At 35.3% G+C, this 17,055-nt stretch overlaps 4 protein-coding genes across 4 annotated transcripts in view; 1 reads left to right on the top strand and 3 right to left on the bottom strand.

Moving 5' to 3' along the window:
• Positions 1 to 5,490, bottom strand: part of LOC121729708 (low-density lipoprotein receptor-related protein 1) — an 80,471-nt gene extending 74,981 nt beyond the window's left edge. Inside the window, exon 1 of the mRNA XM_042118312.1 lies at positions 5,102 to 5,490. Coding sequence (XP_041974246.1) covers positions 5,102 to 5,183 — 82 coding nt within the window. The 5' untranslated portion in view covers positions 5,184 to 5,490. The remainder of the gene's footprint in view (positions 1 to 5,101) is intronic.
• Positions 5,491 to 5,842: 352 nt separating this feature from the next.
• Positions 5,843 to 7,425, bottom strand: LOC121728874. The gene is made up of 2 exons (XM_042117201.1): positions 6,474 to 7,425; positions 5,843 to 6,306 (listed from the first exon to the last, which is right to left on the bottom strand). The coding sequence occupies exons 1-2, from the start codon at positions 7,377 to 7,379 to the stop codon at positions 6,289 to 6,291; spliced, it is 924 nt and encodes a 307-aa protein (XP_041973135.1). The 5' UTR covers positions 7,380 to 7,425; the 3' UTR covers positions 5,843 to 6,288.
• A 1,902-nt stretch (positions 7,426 to 9,327) lies between these two features.
• LOC121728866 lies at positions 9,328 to 10,657 on the bottom strand. Its single transcript, XM_042117190.1, has one exon. It carries the CDS (start codon positions 10,553 to 10,555, stop codon positions 9,503 to 9,505), a length of 1,053 nt encoding a protein of 350 aa, XP_041973124.1. The 5' UTR covers positions 10,556 to 10,657; the 3' UTR covers positions 9,328 to 9,502.
• Positions 10,658 to 15,908: 5,251 nt separating this feature from the next.
• Positions 15,909 to 16,805, top strand: LOC121728737 (NADH dehydrogenase [ubiquinone] 1 beta subcomplex subunit 3). The gene is made up of 3 exons (XM_042116980.1): positions 15,909 to 16,009; positions 16,165 to 16,295; positions 16,607 to 16,805. The coding sequence occupies exons 2-3, from the start codon at positions 16,165 to 16,167 to the stop codon at positions 16,770 to 16,772; spliced, it is 297 nt and encodes a 98-aa protein (XP_041972914.1). The 5' UTR covers positions 15,909 to 16,009; the 3' UTR covers positions 16,773 to 16,805.
• Positions 16,806 to 17,055: the final 250 nt, after the last annotated feature.

Raw genomic sequence — 17,055 nt, 5'->3', positions numbered from 1 at the left:
TATTTCTTCAGCGAATCTCTCTGGTTCAACATGTATCGGTACTGTTACATTACTCCTCCTAGACAACATCTAGAGTTCGCTCATCATGGGCAGTCTGCATCCAGCAACATGAACCTTTAAGGAGAGAGCCTGTTCCCTCTTAAAAAGCCGGCAACGCACCTGCAACTATTCTGATGTTGCGAGTGTTCATGGGCGACGGTGACTGCTTTCCATCAGAGGGTCACCTCGGGGGTTTGCTCGTTTGCCCCTTGTTAATCTTTTTTTTATTAAAATGACAAGGGCGAGATGGGATAATGATGGGCAGATAGCGGACCTACGTAATTCGGTCAGGTCAAGTCAAGTCCTGTGTCTGTTGGCTGGGCTTGACAGCGACCAAGTTACCTAGGTTCTTCATCTATGAAACAATTTCTGTGATAGTACATCATATTGTTTCCTCCCAGCCGCGTCGCCCTTCGCCAAAAGTGTTTAAAATTATCGTGTCGAAAAATCTTGCTTCACAACTTTATATTACTCCTGCCTTCATTATTTTCCTTCCGTATTCGAAACAATATTCCAGCCCAACAGCCACCCTCGTCGATTCTTTTGTAGGCTTCTAGTAACCAACCCTTCTCCCTTGCGAATTCGTGGCCCTTTGATTACCGATCGCGAGCCCTGCGCCTAAAAACTGAAGTACCATACGTCGAAATACCGGAACTTTTTCGTGCAAAAAAACGCAGGAAAATTGGCTCGGCGGTAAAGTTTGTTGGGCGTTCCGAACCGTAAACCAGTGGCGGTTCAATATAGCTCGTTAGTACAAAGTACAAACTCTCTGTTTGCCTGCGGTTCGGCCTCCCCCCAACCCCCGGCCCGCGGCCCTGTGCAGACCTCAAACGAACGAGTTTACAGCTCGATATTCGGTTTATAAACACACAAAAAGTCCGAGAGTGCAATTAGCAAGTTGTTTCGTTTGCATAGAAGACATTATTTTTAACTTGATGACGCCCACAGCTCCGTTCCGCGAACGCGCGGAATTTACGGTACATTTCCCGTGATAAAAAGTATCCTTTCTCCAATGTCCTTCCTATTTTACTATCTGCACTAGCTGTTTGACCGAGCTTGGCTCGGTATCCGATGAAAATGACATTTTCTAAAAATGATTCCCAGCTAGATCGATTTATCGCCCCCGAAACCCCTTATAGGTATACTAAATTTCATGAAAATCGTTGGAGTCGATTCCGAGATTCCAATTATATATATATATATATATATATATGTCGCAGGGAAAAGAAGATATCAGGGATATCCCGAAATCCCTAGGGATATCACGAAATCGCGGTAGATACCGAATATTCTTGTTTCTTACGTCTTCTTACTAAACAAATCTAGTGATATGTCATTTCACTAAACTAAATCTAGTGAAATGTCAGAAAAGCGGATACCGCCGAATAAAAATCGAGCTACGCATTTCTCTCGCTCGCTCTAATACCCACACGGGCACTAGTGGGAGTGAAACAAATGCGTCGCTTGAGCTGGCGCGGCTCGTGTGATTTTAGTCGTTAAATTATTACGTGCGATTTTCTAAATATCACCTTTTACGACTCTCGAGTTTCAACATTTTTTAATATTTTCCAGACTTACGCGCCAGTTACTTGCATCGTTCGATAGCCTGTTAAATGTATATTTTGGGGATATTAATAACTCAATACCGATAATAAGATCCCTTCACGCTGATAATGCCCCATTCGCGTTAAGAGGGCGACTAACGCAAAAAATCGTCCTAATCTCTTCACACTCACGCCCGTCTTTCATATGCCAGGTGAAAAAGGACGACGCGGATTCATTTAAATAAAAAGAAAATTATTTTTTTCCTAATAACTCGATAAATATGTAACATTTAAAAAATCCGCTACGTCAGTTCCTCAATGATAGAATTTTATACAATGTGTTAAAATATTAACTTAGTTTAATGCACGGTTATGGCAATATATGATAAATTCGTGAAAATTAGATGCATCTTTGTGATCGAGAAAATTTTAAGATATCGTGTTTTTGCTAGGTCTGATTCTCGGAAATATAATGTAGTATCTATGTCTACAAAATGAAACAATTCGGGGCTTATTTTCAAGTATAAAAATGAATTATAAAATCGTCAATTTAGGGCTAGTCGCCCCCATAAGATAGTGATAGGGTATTAGAGCGAGCGAGAGAAATGCGTAGCTCGATTTTTATTCGGCGGTATCCGCTTTTCTGACATTTCACTAGATTTAGTTTAGTGAAATGACATATCACTAGATTTGTGTAGTAAGACGACGTAAGAAACAAGAATATTCGGTATCTACCGCGATTTCGTGATATCCCTAGGGATTTCGGGATATCCCTGATATCTTCTTTTCCCTGCGACATATATACAAGAATTGCTCGTTTAAAGATATAAGATAAGATACCATTTCAGCAAAATTCTGCGGTTTGGGCGTGAAGAGGTAACAGTCAGACACGCTTTCGCATTTATAACATTAACTTATGGGTTAAGTTAAAAGTTTTTTAAAAGTACTTTGGCAAGCCAACATTTACAAAAAGTGAACTCATTAAGTTGGTTCCGCCGGTTTTCCCGCGGGCCGCAATTATAGCTCTGTCATCTGTGCCATTCCATACATAAAATAATATAAAGATACTAAAATCGAAATTACATTTTAAACTTTTGAATGGGTGTTCGGGCCATAAATATATATTTATAAATTTCGTTTTTAGTATTTCTCGTTATAGCAGCAAAAGAAGAAGACAAATTGAGAAATTTGTAGCTATTGTGGTTCCTGAAATGCAGCCATGTGATAGGCAGATGGACGGAAGGCCAGCAAAGTCTTAGAAACAGGGTCCCATTTTTTCCCTTTGGGTAGTCTAAAAACTACCTTGATTGCTGTACATTTCTTTTAAACAACTGTGTTAAGATGTATTTGTTTGAAAATTGTTTTTAGCGTGGGGGACCCCAGGGACATGAGTCCCCTAAAAATCACGGCTAATTTCGGGACAACGCGTATAGTAATATTATTACTCTTTAGCATTTTCTGTGCAGTTATTAACAGACATAGAAAACCGCAAATGGGCGAATTAAATTAATTTTGGTATGGAGGTAGGTACTTTGAGTCAGCAGATGACATAGTGTTTATTTCGGAATGTATGTATGGTTTCTACGGGATATAATAGTAATTGCAGGTGATGATGATTGCCTGCAATCCATTTATCTAGTAGTAAGATTATAATATATAACATCAATTCGCATATTATTTTTTTGTTTCTGCATGTGAGTAGGAGCTTCTTGGCCTCCTATTATTTGAGGAACTTATTAAATTTGGTGGAACTCTTAATTCTTGTTGTCATGCAAAAGTCGATATTACATGCAAAGGTTGTCTGGTAGAAACTGCTGTTTAAGCAGTAAGACCACCTATTTGTATATCATACTTTTCTCTATTGTTTTAAATTTAGTGTTATTTAGTTGCATGGGCGTACCCAAAACAATACCAGCGTTGCCAGACATCCCGATTTTGGCGGGACGTCCCGATTTTTTCATCGAAATTAAATGTCCCGCGCGGGACAGGCTCAGTCCCGCTTTTCGGGGAAAGCCCGAACGTACGTGCAGCTTTGGCTACTTTTGCTATCTATTGTCCCGTAAACGCTATTTAACGCAAATAAAATGATAAAAATTAAAAAAAACTTTCGATTTTATACCTTTTTTAAGAATCCCGCTTTTTCACTCAAAAAGTTCCAAAGTCACGACTTGGCACAAAAAAATCTGGCAACGCTGAACAATGCCCAATTTTCTCAAAAAAAAATTCTTTGAAACATTACATAATATATGTAATATTGCTTATTATTAAAATACTGGTTACTATCAATTTGCAGCAAAAAACGCATTTTTTCAATTATTCTACTTAATCTCGAAAATCGCGAAAATCTTGATACGCGACCGAGATCTCAACCCGAATCTCAACAAGATCTCGAACTGACCAATCTTGATTCAGAAAAAAGACGCCAAGATCTTGAGTAGTCAATCTTGGTCCAAGATTGCATTCCCTAGGTGTAACTATACTGCGAACATTAGGCCGAGTAGAGGCAAGGACAGTGCCCTTGGAGCCCATCCATTATAAACATACCAAGCGCTCAGCCGAGAGCACTGTTTCTCCACTCTACTGTGTAAGTTAATCAGGCCCTTAGGTATCCCATCTTGCCCCAAAATCTGTATCTTACCTAAATGTCCTAAATAAACATTTAAAAATCAAGCCATTTACCTAGTATAGTCAAAATTTGCAGTATAAAGAATATCAAAGTTGATATTTTCTTTATGGTGAATTTATAATTATTGTTCAATATATATTGACTGCTAAATGAAAAAATATCTCTGTGTTGGGGATTCAGATTTAAACTCAATTTCACCAACGTCTGTTAAAGTTAATGCTTGAATTAGTATCACATTATCTCTCTCTCTCTCGTTTTTCATGCTTACGAAAGAGAAGACATGACATTTTAACAAGCCGTTAACACTAACAGACGTTGGTGAAATTAGGACTTAACCCAACAAGCCCCATAAGTTCACCGGTGAGGGAGATACAATAGAATAACAATAGATTTCCAAGAATCCACGATCGAAGGTTAATCCTTCGATCGTGGATTCTTACAATATTATACTTGGCTAGATAACTGGATGTGTACCTATTTCTTGTAAATTGCTTTCTTAACAAGAAACATTCTGACTGGTAGCATTCTACTCCTTATAAATATAGCACAGTAATCAGTTTAAATATCATTTAACAGTCTCTTTGTGCCGTTTAATAGACTCTTTGTGTTTATTATGGCAAAACAGCTGATTTCCCATGTTGAACAATGGCCAAAGTTTTTGCCCTGTCAGCTTGTATATGTAATTCAAAACCTCAAAGCCAGGTACCTGACTTCGATTAATAAGAAAATAATTAATACTTACTTAAATTAAATATTTCCTCGGCAATTATAATAATAATCTTATTTGTCAAGAGTAAACCATGGAATCCTATTCAAAATCTTATCTCGAAGACTGTGGACGGTTTTGGTAAAGAAAGAATCTGGAATTATCGACTCGAGGGCCGGAACTTACCCAGCTTGATGTCAAAATTGTCCCCGAGGGCTGCGGCGACCAGCAGCAGCCCCAGGACCGCGGAGACCGCGGGAGACCGCATGCTGTCCTCTATTCGGACCACATCCACATCTTCCCCGGCTCACTCCACAATTAAACTCGCCGATTTAAATTGCGCCGAGTATATTTGTAACAAAGCGCTTCAGTAAGCCGGTGCGCAGTCGGGAGCTTTGCGAAATAATTAATGTTTTTATTTTCAAATAAAGGCTTTTACACTATAAGACCAGAGTGAAATAAGTAAAGCCGTAGCGCATATTAGAAGTTATTTTAAAATGTCTATGTACACAGTAAATTTAATTTTAATTTGCACCGAAAATATTACTCTTGGGCAGTCGCGTCTCGCGAGTCGCGTCGCCCACGCCGAGCAAAAAACTAACCGGCACAGATTACTAGTAAGTAGTATATTTTTTTTTTTTTTTTAATTTATTGGGAGCTGGAAACGAGTCCTTTGCTCCAAAAAAAATACAATAATAATACAAAATACAACAGATTAAAATTAAAAAAAAGGAATGTCTTTCTTCTATGTTGGTTCTCACCACAGGCTCTCACCAATGTTCACACTAAGCACTATTTACAAAAAAAAAAAAAAAAAACAAAACACTACGGTACCTATTTACAATTATTTTTAAACTTTTTCCATCGTTGAGCATATATAACGGTATAAACATTTGAAGAAATTGTAATTAGACAGTAAATCTTCTGGGCGGCGGGGTACACTTATATCTTCATCTTTACAAATTTTATCTATTTCAGAGCAGAGTAAAATTCTGTCCAGACCTAGTGCTTTGCAATCAAAGATTATATGTTTGAGGTCAGCATCATTTTCTAAGCATTTGGGGCATTTTGCATCATCTAAAATTCTTAATTTATGGAGGTGGGAGGGGACCAAGCAATGTCCAAATCTCATCCTTGTTATTACTGATGTGAATTTTCTTGATTCAAACTGTACAGTGTAATACCATGGGATTGAAAAATCTTTCTTTATGTCACTGTACCATTTACCCTTATTAACCTTTACTATATTCCAGATTCTTTTCCATAGCTCAAACATTTCATCTTTGACAGTCAAAAAGAGGTCTGTAAATGGCACTTTTATGATGTCCTTATGATCCTCATCTGGTGGTCCTCTAGAGGCTGTATCCGCCCTCTCATTTCCAGCAATTCCTCTGTGGGAGGGAACCCATAGAAATTCAATATTAAAGTTATTACTGACTAATTCATGTAGAATGTTTTTGATCTTAAAAATTAAATAATTACTTTTGAAACTTAAATTACTATTATCTAGAGCTACTAACACACTTTTACTATCTGATATTACAAGAAAATTATTTACATATGACAAAGTTTTTATATATTGTAATGCCATATAAACAGCATAACATTCGGCTGTGTAGATAGAACACATATTACTGATTATAAAACATTTGGTAACATCCAGAAATTCATCATAATAAGCCGATTTAACCTCATCTATAGTTTTCGACCCATCTGTATAGATTTTGTAAAAGTCTGTTTTCTTTTCTATAAAACTGAGAAAGTCGGTCTTACCATAGATGTCTCCAGTTGTTACCAAATATTTTTTCTCTAGAGAACCTTCAAAGTTGTCATAAATTGGCCATAGATCACTAGAATAAATGTCATTTGTCATATTTAAAACCAACTGTAACAAAGTCGGCATCTGTGGCAAAATCCTTGTAGAAATAATTTGTGATGTTATTACAGAAGAATCTAATAAACTAGTTATTTCCTCAGATACTTTAAGTTTTCTTACAGGAAGTGAGGACTTAATTGCAATCATCTTAACAAAGTATTTCTTAGCTAACATGAGTCGTCTCAAGAATAAAGGAGGAATATAAGTTTCAACTTCCATTGAGTTTATAGGGGTGGATTTCATCGCACCAGTTATAATGCGCAGTGCTTGATTTTGAATGATATCTAACTTTTTTAGAAGACTAGCGCTAGCATTAATATATGCTAAGCAACTATAGTCAAAGTGGCTCCTAACTAAACTTTTATACAACATTGAGAGAATTTTTGGATCAGCACCCCAAAAAACTCCTGCTAAACATCTCAATATATTGAGTCGCTTGTAAGCTTTATTACATATATAATCTATATGTACATTAAATTTAAGTTTGTTATCTAAAACTATACCTAGAAATTTATGTTCATTTACTAGTGAGATGATTTCATTATTACATTTAACTTGAACATTACATTGACTTTTACCAAAAGTCATAACTGAGCTTTTTGAAGAATTAATATTTAGTTTTAGTTTGTTATTATAATAATTTAACAGTTGCTTAAGAGCTAAATTAATATTACAATTGGCCGAGCGTAGTAGACGATTAATACAATAGATAACTATATCATCAGCATATTGTAGAACATTAACACCTAATACTTTTACATATTTACAAATTTGTGATGTATATAAATTATACAGGATTGGAGACAATATCGCTCCTTGCATTAAGCCTTTATGTGCAAATTTTGGACCATGTAGTATATCATTAAATTTCACATAGACAAGACGGTGATTTAAGAATCTATATATCCAATTTAAAAACCTACCAGGAATCCCCAATTCACTTAAAACCTTAATAAGTACAGACAAATTAACATTATCATATGCACCTTGCACATCTAAAAATACACAAATTGCATTTGAATGAGCCATTATAGAATTCTTAATATCATTTATAAATGAAACAAAGCCATCAACTGTACTTTTTCCTTTACGGAAACCTAACTGAAAATCTGGTAATATTGAATTAGTTTCTGTAAAATAGTCTAACCTAACTTTTATCATATTTTCAAAAACTTTTCCAATGCATGAAGTGAGTGATATTGGACGGTAAGAATTATGATCATGGATTGGCTTATCTTTTTTCAGAATGGGCAAAACACACTGAGTTTTCCACTCGTCGGGAATAACTTGTTTGGACCATAGGTGATTGTAGATATTAAGAAGAACTGCTTGTGCATTTTTGTGTAAGTTTTTAATCATTAAATATGGAAAATTATCCAGTCCAGGAGTAGAATCTCTTCTTGACATTAAGGAACTATAAAATTCATCCCAGCTAAAATCTTTCATAAAGAAGTTGAAATATTCACTATCATTATTACTTTTAAATATATCTTCTAATGAACTTTCACATTCTTCATCATTTGTAAATTTGTCTAAAAATTCTGGTACAAAACTATCACATTTACTATGTATGCTAGAACCTACACGCTTATATTTTTTGATAAAATTCCAAATATTCGTGACTGGGGTGTATCTATTAAATGTAGAGCATAAATTTTGCCAACTTTTTCTCTTTTCCTCTTTTATAATCCTTTTTTTGAGTGCATCTAATCTCTTATAATTTATATAATTTTCCATACTTAAATTACTTCTATATTTTTCCAAAGCTTCTCTACAATCCTTTACAGCCCTATCACAAATATCATTCCACCACGGAGCAGGTACCTTTTTTTTAAATTTTTTAGATGAATTAGTTATTATAATTTTTGGAACACATTCATCTCTTAAAGTGTTTAGTAGATCACAGAAATGATTATAACTTTCTAAAGGATTTTGTAAATTATATTCAAAATCTTGAAATAGATCTTTTGACATATTAAAGAACTTATCCCAGTTAGCTTTTTTGAATAAATACTTATTTACATTTTTATTTATGTCATATTGCATAGGAGAAGTATTAAGTTTTGTAAAAGTTGGAAAGTGATAACTTCCCAACGGATCGTCACCGACATGCCATTCACAATAGGGAGCCAACTCTGGACTCACTAGTGTAACATCAATTGCAGAAGTGTTATTGTTTGGTCTGCCTACTGTAGTAGCACAACCTGTATTTAAAATACATAAATTATATTCATCTATAACTTCATACAAGTCTCGTCCTCTTGTATTATTTATTGTACAACCAAAAGCTATGTGATGGGCGTTACAATCACCCGATATGATAATAGGTTTAGGAAGATTATTAATTATTCTTTTTAATTTTGTTTTATTAATTTTGTTTCTAGGTGGACTGTAAATGCAAAGGATTGTAATGGAACCTATACCTGTTTCTATGGTTATGGCAATAGTCTGTATATCTTGATAATTTGGAGTCGGATGCTGCACATACTTTATAGAATTCCTAATAATTATTGCCACTCCTCCGTGTTCATTTGTAGCATTTTTATAAATGAAATTATACCCAGGGAAATGAACCCGAGGACTTGAAGTTTTAAGCCATGTTTCATTTAATAAAGCTATATCTATTTCTTTATCTATTAAGAGTGATTGAAGTAAAGGTTTTTTATTATTTAAACTCTGGATGTTATGCTGTACAATATTAATACTATCCATTACTTATTAAAGTTTTTAATGAATGTTTCTTTAATATGTGTTGTAGTCTTAATCTCATTAGAATTTCCTATACTTACAATAGTGCTTATTATGGCTTCTAAAATTTTTTGGTTATTAATAATGTCCTGGGCTGATATCTTTTCTGGAACAATTTTAACATTTTGAGGATTAGCTTTTGTAAGAGGTGGGAAAGATGTTAAATTATTTGTTATGTCTGCATAAGTAGAATTATTAACTCTCAAAGATATGTTTTTCTTAATTTTAGAAGCCTTAATTGGGCACTCCTTAGAAATAGCTAGGTGATTACCTCCACAGTTTTTACATTTTAAAACTTCTGATGTGCATTCTTTATAAGAATGATTCTCTGCACATTTAGAACATGCTTGTTCATTAAAACAATATTTTGCAGAGTGATTGAAAAGTAAGCATTTAAAACATTGTAAAACTGGAGGTATATAATTATGAACCTTATATCTCCATCCATCTAAGAAAATGCATTGTGGTAATACAGTGCCAGAAAAAGTAACAGTAATAGTATTTAACGGAACAAATGTATTATTTTCTTTTTTCATAAATCTACGTATACCAATTATGTCAATATCGCTACTTATTTTTTCAAACAAATCCCTATTACTAATTTCCTTAGGAATGTACCTAACTACCCCAACCCTTTCCACAGAGGCTGCTGGGATATATGCTCTTAGATTGTTTTCTTGAATAAATGATGCATTGAGGAAATCATTAGCTAATGCCGCTTGTTTGAAAGTTATTTTTATTTTGCGGGCGCTTATTCTAGCTCTTTCATAAACTCCTTTTGCGTTTTTGAAAATTTTCGAAAGGCTAAGGGGGTTCATGTTTCCTATTTTTGTATCCTTATTACAATGTTCGACAAATACAATAAAATCTCCGTTGTAATTATTGTCAGGATATTTTCTTGAATATGAAGGTTTAAGAAAGGGTTTGTACTTATCGCCTGAGTTTTCAATTATTTTCCTTTTCTTCGATGACGAAGATTTATAGTTAGGATCATCTCCGTCGCTCTCGTCCTGCATATTATTTACTTTTAACTTACTTTTAATGTATAAAAACTATAAATATAATTTTTTGCAAATTGTTATTCAAAAAAGGCGCCTTCCTCTTCCCGCCAAAAAGAGCAAGTCCTAAGTAGTATATATCTAACCGGTGTTGCCACTTGCGACTACGCAGAAGTGCCATACTTTTAAATTTTAATCAATTTTTATATACAATTTTGTTACACAATTTCAATAAATTATTACATATAGTCCGTCAAGAACGTTTTCCCGCCTGTCATGAGGCGGGAAAATTTTCTAAACGTAATCACGCTTATAAGGTGTATTTTTTTCTTTGTATTTTCACAGAGAACGCTTAATACATTTTTTAATCCATTTCAATATTTTGTAATCCATTTAAAAAAAAATCCCGCCTGTCTGCTGTCATGAATATTTCTTGACAGACTTGTATATGTATAAACGTATATAATTTTTGTACAAAATAGACATTTATCACTTGGCAACACTGACTCTGAAATGTCATAATAAAATTATGGATATATATGGAATGAGGCATATATATGGATATTTATATACCTATGGATATAAACCGGGGTGAATAGAATTGAAGGGGGTAAAAGGAAAAAATCTTAAGATAAGTTTTATTAATGTTTTTTATGGCAAACTCGGTATTGGGGATACCGAGTTTGCCATAAAACCCGCAATAAATTTGTTGATATCATTCTCCTTAGTCTGGCAATTTTTTATGTGTGGCTACATCTACAAAACTGCCAAAATCTAATTTCAAAGTTGACAACAAAACAAGTCGTAAACGAGCGAGTTTGAACCTCCGTATTTCGGTGAATTTTAGTCATAATAGTTTATGGTTTTCTTTAAATTGCGGTCAGTGCTGTTATAATATATTTTGATATAGTTATTAAGGTAAGAATATGCAGTAAGTATACAAAATTGTTCTTATTCCGTAGTGTAGTGTACATTAAGACCTTCTTCAGCACCTCTCGAATTGTCTATTAATGTCAACAACTATTATTGTCATACCTTTTCATACTGACAAATATGTACAATAATTTATTTGGAATAAAACCAAATATTCCTTGGTTTTGTCTTTAATTTCATAACAATTTATTCCAAATAAAAAATATCATCTGCGATGTCTACAATTGCGCAACTACTAAAGCCAGATAAGTTCGAAGTCGAACCCGGCACTCCGGATGCTGAATTAAAGTATGAACACTGGAAAACGACATTCTCAAACTATCTTAGCGAAGGCATGGGAAAAGAAACTTTTTCGGAAGAAACCAAGCTAAGGTTACTATTAAACAATTTATCTTACAATGTTTATATTCACGTTCGTGAAGCGAAAGATTATGTTTCGGCCATTGAACTATTAGACAAACTTTATATTAAAGAAAAGAATAAGGTTCATGCCAGATATATACTGTTAAGATCTGTACAAAAACCAGATGAGAGCATTTCAGATTTCTTGCGCACGCTCCAGCAACGCGCCCAAAGTTGCTGTTTTAAAGCTGTAGATGCTCAAACTCACAAAAGTGAATACATACGTGACGCATTTATTGCTGGGATTAATTCAAATGAGATCAGACAACAATTATTGCAAAGTTTAGATATAAATTTAGATCAGGCCGTTAATAAAGCCCTTTCCATTGAACTGGCAAACAATAACTCTAAAGACTACAAAATTACTAGTATGGATTTCAATAATATTGAGAGAACGACGACTACCTTTCACCAAAAGAAATGTTTTTTTTGCGGTGGCCATGTCCACCAACGCATAAAATGCCCCGCATTAAATGTCACATGCACCAATTGCAACAAGAAGGGCCATTATGCCAAAGTATGCAAGGGTGAAAGAGTCGGGACTTCGTCTAATGCCGTATCGGAAAATGAACTACTAGGAGCTATATCTGCCGCCTCTCCTATGAGCTTGAAAAAGACTACTATAGTTGTTTCTATCAATAATCACAGAGCCGATGCTCTCATAGATAGCGGAAGCTCTACTAGCTTTATAGACGAGAACCTCGTTCAAGAACTGAAATTAAAACGCATTCCCTGGAACGAAAATGTAACTTTAGCCTCCAAAAATAACACTTCGTGTGTAAAGGGGATGTGCTTCGTAGATCTTAAAATGAATGAACATTTCTACAGACGTAAACCTCTTTATATTCTTAACTCACTTTGCTCTGATATTATAATTGGACATGATATCTTAAGCGACCACTCGTCAGTCGAACTTACCTTTGGAGGTACAAAGAAACCTCTTAAAATATGCAATGTCATAGCAGCTTCTGTTCCTGAAGTCTCACTTTTTGCTAACCTCTCTGAAAATGTGAAGCCCATAGCAATTAAATCTAGGAAACACTCAGAAGCTGATACAATATTTATTGAAAATGAAATCGAGAAACTTTTGAAGGATGGCGTGATCGAGCCAACTAATTCTCCTTGGCGAGCACAAGTGTTGGTTACTACAAGTACTACTCATCGTAAACGTCTCGTGATAGACTATTCACTGACGATTAATCGATTCACTGAATTAGATGCGTATCCTCTACCTAATATAGAATTGATCGTATCTAAAGTTGCTCAACACAAAGTTTTTAGTCAGATCGATCTAAAAAGTGCTTACCATCAAGTTCCTATATTAAAAACAGAGAGATTATATACTGCATTTGAGGCATGCGGGAACCTTTATCAATTTACTCGTATACCGTTTGGCGTTACTAATGGAGTTGCAGCTTTTCAGAGAACACTAAATTTTATCATCACCGAAGAAAAGCTAATGGGTACGTATGCATATCTTGATGACGTAACTATCTGTGGCAAAACAATTGAAGAACACGATACAAATCTTAAACGATTTAGAGACGCCGTCCATAAATACAACCTGACGTTAAACGAAGAAAAGTGTGTATATAGACAATCATCTATTAAACTACTAGGATACAAAATTAAAAATAACTCAATTCAACCGGACGAGGATCGTGTCGGTCCTTTAATGAACTTACCTGTTCCAAATGATTCTCCATCTCTAAAAAGAGCTCTTGGAATGTTTGCTCACTATGCTAAGTGGATAAGAAACTTTTCCGAGAAGATCCACTCACTCGCTAGAACTACACAGTTTCCACTTAGTAAAGAACAAATTGAATCTTTTCAAAGGATTAAAGCAGATATACGGAAATCAATTCTCAATGCCGTAGATCCAAATGCAAAATTTACTGTTGAAACAGATGCCTCTGAACATTCTCTTGCTGCTTCTCTTTCGCAGGATGGTCGACCACTAGCTTTCTTTTCGAGGTCTTTAAATGATTCTGAACGACGCCATTCTTCTGTCGAAAAAGAAGCTTGTGCCATTGTTGAATCCTTAAGAAAGTGGCGACATTATTTAACTGGGCGACACTTTAGACTCATCACCGATCAGCGATCTGTGTCGTTTATGTTCAATCAATCACATAAGAGTAAGATAAAGAACGAAAAAATAGAAAGATGGCGTCTGGAGTTACCTAATTATAAATACGATGTAGTCTATCGTCCAGGTAGGGAGAACGTTATAGCTGACACTCTATCTCGGGTGTGCTCAAGCGTCACGACTAACAAACTTTATGAATTGCATAATACAATGGGTCATCCTGGTATTGTACGCATGACTCACTGGATTCGGTCAAAGAACTTGCCTTATACTTCCGAAGATGTTAAGAATATGACTGCGGGATGCCGCATTTGTGCTGAGATCAAGCCCCGCTTTGCAAGAATAAATGGAAATCTTATTAAGGCTACTGCACCTTTCGAAAGACTCAATGTTGATTTTAAAGGCCCTTTACCTACTCATAGTAAAAATCGTTTTATTTTGACTATTATTGATGAGTACTCAAGATTTCCTTTTGCATACATCACTAAAGACGTATCCGCTACGACTGTAATAGGATGTTTTAAGGATTTATTTCAGATGTATGGGACACCACATTATATCCATTCGGATAGAGGTGCAGCGTTTATGTCGAAAGAACTGAGAGATTTCTTAGTGATGAATGGTGTAGCGTGTAGTCGTTCTACTCCATACAATCCTCAAGGGAATGGACAAGTCGAGCGGTTAAATGGAACATTATGGAAGACGATAAGACTGATCCTGAAGTCGAAACAAATGGATATTGGCCATTGGGAACACGTTCTTCCTAACGCTTTACATTCCATTCGATCACTACTGTGTACGTCCACAAACATGACCCCCCACGAGAGGTTCTTTAAACACCCTCGGCGGAGTGCTAACGGTGAATCTCTTCCAACGTGGCTCCTAAACCCTGGCCCTGTTTTAAAGAAGAATTATACAAAACACTCTAAATATGACCCAGACGTAGAAGAAGTGGAATTGATCGAAGCTAATCCTCAGTATTCTTACGTAAGACTAGCAGACGGGCGGGAGGCTACTATATCTAACAAACATTTAGCACCACTTCCTCAAACTCCAATAACCGTCCTGGAACCACAACTAGAAACGGAGACGAGACCATTGAGTTCAAATGGTAATGCCGAAGTTGACGAAGTACGGATGGAAGCAGATTCATCACACCAGAACACGGAGGATTTTGATTCTGATTCACCACGCCAAGATGAAGAAGTACTTCAAGAAGCTCCTTCTTTGCACCCGGGAATTAGTTCAGAGGAAACTATAACTGGCAATGAGGAGAGAGATCGGACAAGAAGATCTGGAAGACAAAGAAAAACTCCAGATTATCTCAAGCACTATGTTCCTCGTTAATTCTAAAGGCCGGATGAATGTAGTGTACATTAAGACCTTCTTCAGCACCTCTCGAATTGTCTATTAATGTCAACAACTATTATTGTCATACCTTTTCATACTGACAAATATGTACAATAATTTATTTGGAATAAAACCAAATATTCCTTGGTTTTGTCTTTAATTTCATAACACGTAGGCCATACAAAGATGAAAAAAAGAGTAACTTTTTTTCATCTTTGTATGGAAAAATTCATGACGCACAGGCGTTTGCCCATACAAATCACAAAAAACTGCTACTTTTACCGGTAGAAGGAACTCATACACACCCTAAAGAATTATCACTTATATAGTTTTATTACACCTTGTAAAGTGTAAACATCGTACTCGAAAATTTATCGAGTAGCAATAGTCGATACTTGATAAGTTGATACACAACACTAGTAAGTAAAAATTAAAAAAAAGTAGTAAGAAAGAGTGTGTTCCTAAACTCAAGCAATATGCTTTAACCTCTGCTATCTAACTCGTGGCTGCCAATCAAATATCGTCCTTGCCATACTTTGTCCGATAACAATGAAGGAAAAAATCAAGCTGGTTTTAGAATACACCTAAAATCTTCTGTCATTTGCATTTGTCAATGTCACTGGAAATATAATTTGTGTTGAAAAATTTTGTAAATAAATTGATTGCAACCTATTCTTTTTCTGCTAGATTTATAATAAACGGTTTGTAAATTACTGAAATATGGAATTATAATTTAATTTAACTAGTAGGAGTCCCTTACTACAAAAACCATTTTGCTCAATATTCGCGGACAAAACCATTTTGTGGTTATGTAACCTTAATGTTGTTTAAATTGCCTGTAAATTATTTGTTTTAGATGGGCGGGCACGGGCACGGTCCTCCGTATGTTGTTACCAAAGCCAGTGATTACTCAATTAAAGGAATATGGGAGCTGGAAGAGCTAGAAAAAGCCCTCGCTCGCAAAGGCTTAAAAGACCCATGGATCAGGTAAACACGTTTGTATAAAATGGGTAAAGCTCGGCTGCTTTCATGTCTCCAGATTCATATTATACAAACTTATTTCTTCTATTCTATATTATTATAAATAGATCATTGTTTCTGACTTTTCTAATCTATTAAAAAAACCACAAACATAAACGTACCACAATTAAAGTTAAGTATTTTTAATTCATCAAGCCCTATGCGGTTCACTGGTGAATGACACAATAGAATATCTATTGTGTCTCGTTTTCCCACAATCGATGGGTTAAGTTTATCATGTTATTGATCAGTAGACAATAATAATATAAATATTACAGAAACGAAGCCTGGCGGTACAGCCCAGCATTTGGAACAAAATGGATGCGAGCTCGTAAGCTGTTCTTCCGCGGCTTCCCCCTGGGGCTGGGGCTGGCCATAGCTACTGTAGCCCTCGGCAAGTTGTCTGGAGATGATCATCATGGACATGGACATGAGGGCCACTAAACCATTTAAGTTATAAATATAGTCTGTTAATATAATAGAACTTGTTTTCAATAATAAATGAAAAAAATAAAAAAAAATTTAGCACATCCATCATGGGTATCGCAGACATAGCTGGGCACCGTTAATGAAATAGTTAACTTTGTTAATCATTAATCCATTAAAAAAAATGTTAGCTTCGTTAAACGTTACATTTCGGACGAATTAACGCAAGTTAACGTTAATCCGTTAATATGTAATATGGCCTTGTTGTAACTTTTTTTTTAATGAAATAAGGGAGCAAACG

Source organism: Aricia agestis, chromosome 1 (genome assembly GCF_905147365.1).
Source record: "Aricia agestis chromosome 1, ilAriAges1.1, whole genome shotgun sequence".
Lineage (NCBI taxonomy): Eukaryota > Metazoa > Arthropoda > Insecta > Lepidoptera > Lycaenidae > Aricia > Aricia agestis.
The sequence above is the reverse complement of the archived record's forward strand: the minus strand, read 5'-3'. Positions and strand labels throughout refer to the sequence as shown.

Bases quoted from the DNA above. Each gene is read 5' to 3' on its own strand.
- LOC121728874 (XM_042117201.1), bottom strand. From the start codon at position 7,379: ATGACTTTTGGTAAAAGTCAATGTAATGTTCAAGTTAAATGTAATAAT.
- LOC121728866 (XM_042117190.1), bottom strand. From the start codon at position 10,555: ATGCAGGACGAGAGCGACGGAGATGATCCTAACTATAAATCTTCGTCA.
- LOC121728737 (XM_042116980.1), top strand. From the start codon at position 16,165: ATGGGCGGGCACGGGCACGGTCCTCCGTATGTTGTTACCAAAGCCAGT. The intron at 16,296-16,606 runs GTAAACACGTTT...TAAATATTACAG, and splicing joins TTAAAAGACCCATGGATCAG to AAACGAAGCCTGGCGGTACA.